The sequence below is a fragment of the Lepisosteus oculatus genome, chromosome 2, assembly GCF_040954835.1.
Source record: "Lepisosteus oculatus isolate fLepOcu1 chromosome 2, fLepOcu1.hap2, whole genome shotgun sequence".
Classification (NCBI taxonomy): Eukaryota; Metazoa; Chordata; class Actinopteri; order Semionotiformes; family Lepisosteidae; genus Lepisosteus; species Lepisosteus oculatus.
Genome location: NC_090697.1, coordinates 59,734,513 through 59,745,780, shown reverse-complemented (window position 1 = coordinate 59,745,780; position 11,268 = coordinate 59,734,513). Strand labels below are relative to the sequence as shown.

Sequence of the window (11,268 nt, the reverse complement as noted above, 5' to 3'; positions counted from 1 at the left end):
ACTGGTTATCCTTCAAGAATATAATTTTTATTTCCTTTGGTTCAGTAAAGTAGGGTTTTCCTGCCCCTGGTATTTTCCTTTGATAAGTTCAATTGGGTATATTTTCTTGAAACGCCAGTGGGTGTACGTTTTTGGAAAGATGTGTCATTGGGAGGGGGCTGGTATAAAAAGGAGGGCTACAGACGGTGGAAGGGAGGAGGGTGGAAAATTGAGAGGGAGTGTGGGGTTTTGTGTGCGCTGTTGTGCAGGGAATACCATCATCTCGGTAGAAGAACGTGCACATCTTTGGTTAAAGAAAACCTTTGAAATTTTTGTTACGCAAAGGTGAAGACTGATTTTTGGTGAGCCACGAAGAGCTGATTTAGCGGTTAAATCAGATTTTGTTTCTTCATGCTGCAAATAAGAGGACAAAATGTTCGTCGTCTAGTTTCAAGCTTAACGGATGTGAAGAGACAGAGGATGTCAGAGAAGTCCAAATAGATGTCTAGTTTGATTTTTATATCACTTTTGCGACTGTTACTTCATTATGACTTTGAATAGATAGCTTTTTTAAACTTTCCGTCTTAAAGGAGAAGCTGCGTCACGCTAATCACTCACTTTCTATTTTTTGAAATATTGAAGTAATTAACTGGTGACACGCTTTCCTTATTTATTGGATCGTGCATTGCTATTTGCATTGTTTTACGGTGTGTATTTAGGAATGGCAGGATCTGTTCCTTGTCTATTACTGTCGTTTTTTACCCTTTTTGGAGGGGCTTGGAGTGTATCTTACCCTCAGCGATACAATCTCTACACTGGGCAGAATCAATTTCAGTCTACCCAGTCACAGTCACAGAATGGGCCAAGAGCAGCTAGCAGACACAGGTAAGTTTTTTTTTTCTAGTTTATTGAACATGCAAATTTCTCTGGGCTCAACATATAGTGTATTGAAACTCCGTCTTGCGACAAATGCAGAACAACCTAGTAATAGACAAACAGAATGAGAAACTTTTAGGAAAGACACTTAAGAGACGTGACGAATAACATTCGTAATTTATTAAATATTTTATCCATGAGAACTGTGAACACGGGACCTAAAAACCAATCTTGCACAAAACATTATTACTTTTAAAAACGTGTGGACGGCGATCAACCGTTTTCAGTGGTAATGTGGACTGTAAATGAAGATTAACATTTTCAGATTAAGTAAAAAATATGTGTTTAAGGGAAAAAAATGGAAACAGAATGACCTCTTGGCTGTCCGCAACAGATGAATACTTACCAAGAACAACTTTTGTGTGTCTACCTACGCGTGTATCCTTGAAGTCGAACTTTACTGTAGGTATCTATTTTAAAGCCGTCTCTGCATGCCTCTGCATTAGCTGTGGGTTGTATAGTGGTTAAAGTGTGAACTACTATGAAAATTCAAGAAACTGTACTGTGTTAAACCAGAAAAGACGTTGCGGTATGCATGTCGGTGAAGGAACTAGACGGAGCAAACCTAATACCAGATGGTGGCAGCAATTCACGGACGAGCTTTGGGTATCCAGCATGTTAGTTTACAGTATATAACAACAAAAGGTGCACAAAACTGCACATCTATCCATCCATATCCTTCTTCCAATTAAGGGTCGTGTGGGAGCCAGAGACTCTCCTGACAAGCCTTTAATATACCTAATACCTAATGTATACTTAACAATATTTCAAGATTAAAAGAATATACAATATTATTTATGAGCATATTATTTAAAATACTCCACACATATTATACATAAGAAAATCACGACGAATTGACCCAGTATACCGAAGAGTGAAAATAAAGTTATATTGAAATTATAGGTCATCAAATGAGTTGAAAAAATGTCAGCAGTACAGTATGTGACTAATGGTTTATGGGCAGTGAGTTTTACAGACGCAATGCTGCACGCAAAAAGTCTCTATCACCCATTGTGAGTGTGGAATTCTGTGGAGTAAGTGGGCTTGAATCAGCAGATAATGAATTGGACTATACTCATGCAACAAATCCGATCTAAATCCGAAGAATCTGAAGCCACAGTAGAACATTCGGTGTCTTAGACGTGAACACTAAATTTCACAGGGAACAAGTACTATTTACTGGGGATGAGCATCAGATAAAAAGAGATAGGTCCTTAACCAAAGTTATGCAAGTTGAAGAAAAATATCCCGTGATAATAATAATAAACTTTATTTTATATAGCGCCTTTAAAGGTGGCTTCTCAAAGTGCTTTACAGAATGACAACAACAATAAATAAAAAGAATACACAAGATAAAACACAATTACAATATACAGAGTAGACAGTAGATGGTGGTGCTAAATATAGTAGGAGCAGAGGGGTAAAGAATAGAACCAGATAAGTAAAGTGATGGCCCTAACAAGCAGTTCAAATGTCAACACAGTTTCAAAACTAGCACCTGCCGTAGGTTTCTAATTTCCGTTGAGTCTTGGGTTTCAACACCATTAACAAAAACATGGAAGTTACCAACTTTCTGACACTGATGTTGCGGGCCTATGAGTTAATCACTCTTGTCACAGTTTAAAACAGCTACAGTTAGGTCTGTTACATCCATGTCTTAATATGAGACCTCTAAAGGTTAGAATCTACAATAATAATAAAAATGATTATTATTCTTTGCATTTGTATTGCAACTTTCATCCTGAAGGATCCCAAGTCACTCTACATATGGAAAATTATCCACTTAATCCACTACTGAATTGCAGCACCCACCTTTGAGACACAGAGAAGCAAATATGTCAGCAATTCCATTAAAAAGCAGATCAGGTGGAAAAGTAAGAACATACAGTACTTCACCGATTAAATGATTCGGGGAATGTGAGGTAAGGCAGATTTAGTTAGGACATTGAGGTTAACACCTCACCTTTTTATGAACAGTGAGACCTTAAATGACCAAATAGTCAGGTCACCTAAAAATAGTTCTTCTTACAGCATGGCATCACCCATTCCTTAGTGCTATGTGCTTTGGCCATTAGTGTCATCTTCATATCAGTGAAGCTAATTTAAATAGTAAAGATTCCAGCACAAAAATCAGTTAAGCATCCTGTTTAATTGATTGCAGATTTAAAACCACCACGATTTCTGCATTGGCTCCTGGTAGCCTAATAGGGAGTCAAACTAATGAAGTACCAGTGATTCTTAGATATTTTTCCATGACATTTAAATCCCAAATGAGAAAATTAAGTGACACAGAGCCAAAAGTCATCAGTAAAGCATTAAGTGCCTTAAAAACAACTGTCAGTAGTCTCTCTGTCCTTACCTCAATGTAAAAGATTTAGAAAGTTTATTAGATGTACAGTAACATGAAAGCTGCTACTGTCTGTTCCAGAACTACCATGAGATAAGGTAAATTAGAAATAGGGCAATAGTTGTGAATATTTAGGATTCCCGGTCACAGTTTGTGTGAATAAGTGTGATTGCAGCAAACTATAAGGACTTCATCCTATAGTAACAAAAGCGGAAATTGAGGACATATTGATAGATTAGTAACAAATGGACAAAGAGCACAGAAGCCAGATTTGAGTAAGAGTAAAGCAATAATCTCTAAGATGCAGGTAGAAGGTTTTAATATATATGTTAATATAAACTCAGTCTTATAAATGGTACCGCCGGCAAGAAAATTAGAGAAAATAAACTTAGTCAGCAACTGGTAATAAGTGTTCTGTATTTTGCTGTGAAAGACTTGCAGCATACATTAACTGGTTTAAGAATCTTATCAATGATCTGTAAAATTAGCAAACATTAAGAACTGAAACACTTCAGACTAGGCATTTTACCAAAAGTGGATATTTTGTTTATATTTATTTGTTTATGTTGTTAAACATGAAAAAAAATAGTTGTGTTTGGGGAGACTTGCCAAAATGTAGCAGGAGGCTTTAGCACTTTAGGATGCTTTTTTCTTTGGAAAATCATTAGGAACTTTGAATTGTACTCCAGCTGCTTTGCATTGTTGGAGGAACAAGGGCTAAGTGGTAATACTTGGATCTCATCCTTCTTTTTAAGGGAATGTGGTGTGCAATGAGTGTGCCAAGACTTTGGAGATGTGATGTTTAAAAGATGAGTACAAATGTGGTCAATATTTTGAGAGTACACAAAGATAATGACTCTCAAATTTACTGCCAAATTAGTCACAGCTGAGGAATAACTAGACATATGGTGCAGTATACAGTAGACACCTCTTGCCATTTTGGTCTCCAGGGTGGGATTCAGTTTAACAATACACATTCCCTTTAATTATGGACTCAGGAATAGATGATGTAATCAAAACTAAAGCAAATCAACTGAAAACCTGGCAATTGTTTTTTCATAAAGTTCCCTATGGACATTATCTCAGGTAATCTGTGTAGCCTTAATATTGTTTTGCTGGCAAATATCTTCAGACTGGAGAGAATGGAAGGGATCACACCAAAGTGATTTGTAATACATTTTTAATACACTAAGATGTTTTGGATTCCAGAAAGATCTTGGAACTGTTATGTGGCTGACAAAACTAGTTTCATCTTAAAAATGTACTCAAACCAAGAGGCGCGTGCCTGAAGATAAATCATAGTCAGCTCTGTTTTGTGAATTTTAGTTTGTGTTGTATTTTTTAGGTTCTTTTCCTGCTTATATCTTTACTACCTTGTAATGGACTAACAGTCTAGAGACATTATCACTCAACATTAACATATAAAAACTGTGGACTACTCTTTTCATATTTACTTTACAGACGGTTACAGTATGCTGACATGCACTATTAAAATATTTAGAACAACAGTTCCAAACACTGTTGACTAGATGATCACCTGTTTAAACCTTCTTAACCTAAAGTAAGACCTGGACATTATTTATATAAACAGTTACAGACTACATACAGGATCAGACAACACCGAAAGTTTGAGTTTTCAGAAACCATTGATAGTACCAGTTACAGTAACTAATAGAAAAAATACTATAGAAACTTTAGTAAGCTTACCCCTTTAAAGACATTCCCTTTTGGGCATATTGTCTTTGTGATTTTGTGGTGGTTTCATTTGATGAAATTAAATGTACTTGTTTTTGGTGAGCATTACTGTTGAAGTTTCACACAGAGAGTGCAGAACAGAAGCAAAAGTATCACCGAAGAAGTCTCCACAGCTGAAATATTGTGTTTCTTCTCTTTCCAGCATGGAATAAACTTTTACTTGTTCCTTTTCAGAAATATCAATGGCCTGTCCAGAATCTAGGAATAGATCCCTTCTTCTAAAAACACTGAAAAAAAACACAGCATCACCACATTCTCCTGAGCTCCAGCTGAAACTAACCATTGCATGAAATCTGGAACAACAGATTCTTTTCCTAAGTTGATAAAGTCTTATATTTCTTTATCTTGTGCTAAATCTTTGCTACATGTCAGCCAAGTACTATAGGTGAACCTCAACAACCACAGGTAATCCATGAAGCAATCAGAAAAATGGAAAATTAAGAACTGAGAAAAACTAAACTTAGAATGGGGTCCAAAGAGATGGGTCAACATCTTTCCATAAGAATTCCATTTCACGTCTGTAACAGACAAAATGTCTGTAAATTAAGTGAGTCTGCATTGAAGAAACTGATCTTCAAGACCAAAAGTCATTAGTTTTAGGACAGCCCTAGTGTTGATACAGATGCAGCCATTCAAAACAAGCGGGCGATACCGCATTATTTTGCGGTGCGCTTTACGCAGTCTACCGCGAGTTACTGTAAATTCTCTAATAGTACTGTACCTCAAGTAAAATAATAGTATCTGGAATTTCCGCAAGGTGGAGCTAATAAAGCTCAACCTCTCATGTTTGAGCTGTTGCCATCAAAGTCTTTAACGAGGATATTACTAATAGTATTAATAATGAATGACCTTGGACAAGCTGTAAACTCAAAGTATTGCCCTGGTCCACATTCTTTTTTTCATTAACCGTCTTTGTAAAAGTAACACCACAGCATTTCGCAATCACGCATTTGTTTCCAATCATGCAAAGTACAGTAATTTTTGAGAATCTCCGATTCACCATGCCTTTCACATGCTCATAAAAGAGATTGATTTAGGAACATAAACATATTACTGTATGCAAACTGTACTGTATACAGTATGTATATGTATATTTAATGTCTTTACTGTGCCCGTTTAAGTATTGAATATTTATATGGAATTTTACCACTGAAGGGAAATCTTAGTAGCTGAGCATAAAAAGAATAGGAGCATACTGGAGAGTCATGCTGGAACCTTAACAATTCAGGCTGTATTTCAAGTTTGGTAGCAAGTGCAACTTCACTAGGTTTTTCCAGAGCACATCCTTTTCTGTGTTATTACCAGTCTGAGCAATTTTTACTCTTTCCTTATAGATGTATTCCATAGCTCCTGACAACACATGGAGTAGTAATTCACTTCTGTATTTGTTTTCTTTAACAACCAAGCCTCTTGGAGTTATGTTTTCTATTAAAATGTCAGTAAGAATGGTAAGTTTCAGGCAATAATTTGATAGGTGTTAATTGGAAGGAATGGACTGAGGAACTGATTAACTTTCCTCAGCATTTAATGCAAATACTAAATATATGGAATCTAATAATTTTCTGTTTAGCAGTTGTTGTAGAAGGAGCAACAGCATTAACCCATCCACTGATTTATTACTAGCTGGAAAATCAATATCTTCTTCAAGGTCCAACCCACATGATTCATCAAATATGTTTTTTTCAGTGTACTGTATAAGAAGTAAGGAATAAGAAGGTAATTATTGTTGGTAATTCTCCAAATTCAAAGCAAAACACACACTGAAACAGAAAAAAAATCACCATTGTAGCCAAGAAACCAGAAGCTGTTAGCTGCACAGAACCTTAACAAGAAAATGGATGACTTTACTTGTTTGGGTGTTTTACTGTCACAACAGGTAGTTGCATTGATGAATGTATTTTTCATAAATTATTTACAGTATATGTAATAATAATAATAAACTTTATTTTATATATTGCCTTTAAAGGTGACTTCTCAAAGCGCTTTACAGAATGACAACAACAATAAATAAGAATACACAAGATAAAACACAATTACAATACACAGAGGAGACTGTGGATGGTGTTAATAAGTACAGTATGGTAGGAGCAGAGGGGTAAAGAATGGAACCAGTTAAGTAAAGGCTCTTCTGAAGAAGAGTTTTGAGTCTGGATTTTAAGGAGTTTAGAGAAGGTGACTCTCCTTGAGCAGAGAGTTCCAGAGCTTGGGGGCATAACAGGAGAAAGCCTAGTCACCCATACAATGTAGATGGGCTTGGGGGACAGTAAGGAGAGCAGAATTAGAAGAGTGAAGGTTGCAAGGTGGGGAGTAGGGTGATAATAGTTCAGACAGGTACTGAGGTGCCAAGCCACGCAGAGCCTTATAGGTGAGCATGAGAATTTTAATGTCCACATGGAATTTGACAGGAAGCCAGTGCAAGGACTCCAGGATAGGAGTAATGTGATCACTTGCACTAGACATGATCAGGATTCTGGCTGCCGGATTTTGGACATACTGCAGTTTGTTCAATGTAGATTTGGATACCCCAGCGAGTCAATTTGGGAAAACACAAATGTGTTGATCAGCTTTTCAGCCACAGTTAGTGATAAAATAGGGCGTGGTCTAGCGATATTTCTGATGTGAAAAAAAATGTTTTGACAATATGCTGCACGTGTGGGTCGAATGTTAAGCCTGAATTTAATATCACCCCCAAGGTTTTCAATTTAGACTGAAGCTCAAGTACAGAACCATCTACAGATAGGGTTACAGGACTGGCGTTACAAAGTTGATGGGGGGTGCCACTAAGTATGACTTAAGTCTTGTCACAATTAAGGTGAAGGAAATTTTGATTCATTGAAGTTTTTTATGTCAGAGATGCAATTAGATAGAATAGAGACAGCCACATCAGTGTCAGGTTTGGTATGGATGTATATTTGAGTATCGTCAGTGTAAAAATGAAAGCTGAGGCCATGTGATCTTAAAAGCTGTCCAAGTGGAAACATGTAAATGCTGAAAAGCAAGGGGCCCAGTATTGAGCCCTGAGGAACACCAGACTTAACAAGACCAATTTCAGACCTATAACCATTAAGAGAGACAAAGTGACAGCGATCAGTGAGGTAAGACTTGAACCATTTGAGAGCAGTGTCAGAAACTCCAAACACAGTCTCAAGCCGAGAAAGTAAGATGTCATGGTCAACAGTGTCAAAAGCAGCACTGAAATCAAGAAGGATGAGTATAGAAAGATAAATAGTCTCATACGTTAATTTTCTGTGCACTATCCCTTGATCCTCTACACTGCTAGATGATGGAAGGTAAAGTAAGAAAATGAATGTACTGTAAGTAGTTTCCTAAAAAATGTGCACTTTAATATAATTAATTTCAGTTACAGTCTGTGCATGTACCACTGCCAGACTTTCTGTATGCCAACAGCGATATAATACATCTTAGTTCCATCTTACCTGCCTAAATTGCTATGTCCATATTCTACTGCACATGATCTGCTTTCTGAATACTTCTGACATTTCACCATTGAGTAGAGCAGAATACATTTGGTGGCAACTCATTTAGTTATCAAGTTTCCCATTGTGGAACTCCAGCCTCCCAACGCATTAGCTTCAGTGTCTGTTTTTTTACCCAAGATTATATTTTTATAGTTGACTGTTACAGTACTTAATATTTATATTATTTATGCCTTTTACAGAAATTCCAGTGCTACTTCAAACTTGATCTGCCTCTTTGTAATCTCAAGGATCTCTACAGTCTGGCTCAGTGGATAATACTTTCTGTGCTTTTCCAGAATAGATTTGAGAGCTACTGTATATGATCTCTTTATTCACATTATGATTATAATTAGGCACATAGGGGTTTTCTGTTTTAGTACGGTTCATCATATAATTAAGAAGTTAGATCATTTATCAAAAAACTGACACAATAAGTAGAGAGCTCCACTCAAGGGTTCTGCAGGGACGTACTGTACTGTATGCTGTCGATTTAAAAATATTCAGGAAGAAAAAGGGTTACAAGGTATTAAGCTTTTTTTCACCAGGAGTGTTGCTATTTAAGGCCCTTGTGTTACAATCTGTGACACAGTATTTACAACATGCAGTTGCTGGTACTGAGGATGTTGATCACCATTTTAAAAAAATATAGCTGGCCCGCCTACAGTTTCAAGTAAAAAAGTACTAGGTTACTGTGTGTTTGGGTGGTTGAAGGATTCTATATTTGCTGTAATAATCTCTGATACAGTACATACACAGTAATCGCATTATAGTCATACAGATAATGAAACTAAAAAGGTTTGGAAAAGAATGTTTACTTTTGGCCGTACAGCTCGATTGCCTGTTTGAACTCTTTGTTTTAACAGATGTAAAAACAAAGATATGCAACCAAGCATATGTTACCCAGTTTCTTTGGCTTTTTGTAATTTTCTGTAGCACCTTTTCTTAAACAGTACTTGTTTTTAGTACCTCCATTTATCATGTTTCTTACTTCACAGAACAGTTCACACTAGTTCGGTAAAGGAAATCTATGAACAGTATCTATTTGGGCTAAACAGAAAACTAGTATTCCATTATATGGAAAAGCAAGATAAAAATGTTCATTTTAAAAGAATTTGTCTTGCTTTGTTCCAACAAGCCTATGGGAGGAAATCAACTGTATTTACATTATTTACACAAGCCAAAGAAACCCCTAATGGGTGTACACACCAAGAGGCAAGGCTGAGAAAGGCCTGGTTGAACAACATCTTCATGGTTTCAACATATTGTCATAAAGTCCTGACTTGCCCTTGGTTAAAGGGAATTGAGATCAAAGAAACTTACAGTCACTTATTTACATGTACAGTACATTAAATGCATGAAGTAAAATATGACTTTTGACATTTTTGTAAAATGCACAGGGAAAACAACGGGAGCAGTTAAAATGATAAATGTAAATGATGAATAGTCATTCAAATAGGTTTTTTTTAACCAGCTGGTGTCTCATAGCCTTATTAGTGTAATATCTGTATACAATTGAGGGCCATTTTAAATCCCATAGGAAAGTGTGTTATTGAAGTGGCCAGGCAGTGCACATACTGTAAAGGATACTCTTGTCTTGTTACAAAAGCAAACGGAACTGCAGAGAATTCAATTAAATCTGCCTGTTTGCTGAACTTCAGACTTTTTGTTTTGGCAGATATGAAGCATGATGTTGAAGTACAGCTACCAAGAGAAAATATTGGCAAGATGACGTAATACTTCATGTATAATTCACAATGATTGGTGAAGACAATTTTTATGTTATGGATTTATGTTTTTTGTGGACTTAAAATTAAAACATTAAATGTAGTCTTACTGTTGATTACCAGAGTAACCATATTTCTCTTATGTGGAAAGCCTAAATGAGTTGAAATACTTCAGTAAATAACTGTAACTGACCATTATGGACTTTTTCTCAGAAATAACACTAGAGGAATTAAAAATTATGTGTCAAAGACAAAGTTAAAAGTATACTCTTTCCCCCCTAAAAATAAAACACTCAGATAGTGGGTGACCCATTGTTAATTGTGATTTAATAAAAGAAAACATAAATACAGTAGAGTCTTGACATTTGCAAGGGTTTGGTGCAGAGAACCATTGCGAATAGCTTAATTAGAATATAACCAAGTCCTCTCCTATACCGTCCGATAATGTATTACAGTATATAGTATGTATGGTTAAAATACATACAGTTTGTATTGTATTTCTCATTTATAACATAATTAAAGTACTAATACATTGGCTTTAAGTTAATTAAGATAACATTGATCAAATTAAACAAACAACAGTAATCACAAATGTATGCTATTCAGTGAAAATAAACTACGTGAACCTCTCCTCTGCGTCCAGAGGATGTCTGCACTTTCATTCTCTGCCTGCATGATTAGCATGTCCACCATGATGAAAAAGACAGGAAAACTGTCAGTGAGCTTGTAAAGGCATCTCCAGCCAGTCATTCTCTGCGCTGTCGACACAGAACTGGAAGTGTTCACTACAATATAAAAACAAGAAGAGATGCGGGCGCCAGGTAGTGTGTACTTTTGTAGGTAGCAGGGAGAGGCTCACTCACTTGCTAGATGCATCCGACGATCCTAGTCTCTTCCGCTGCTAATTTTACTCATTCAGCCAAACTGAATTACGAATAAGTACATTTGAGATGTCGAGACCCTACTGTAGACCAAAAATCTTTTAAGTTGTAACACATATAGAAGTGTAACACCTACAATACATCATTATTAAAAGATTTGATTGAAC

General features: G+C 36.3%; 1 protein-coding gene across 1 annotated transcript in view; it reads left to right on the top strand.

Annotated features, from left to right (window-relative positions):
- Nucleotides 1–201: 201 nt before the first annotated feature.
- Nucleotides 202–11,268, top strand: part of emilin1b (elastin microfibril interfacer 1b) — a 50,039-nt gene continuing 38,972 nt past the window's right edge. The window contains exon 1 of the mRNA XM_015345737.2: nt 202–864. Coding sequence (XP_015201223.1) covers nt 701–864 — 164 coding nt within the window. The 5' untranslated portion in view covers nt 202–700. The remainder of the gene's footprint in view (nt 865–11,268) is intronic.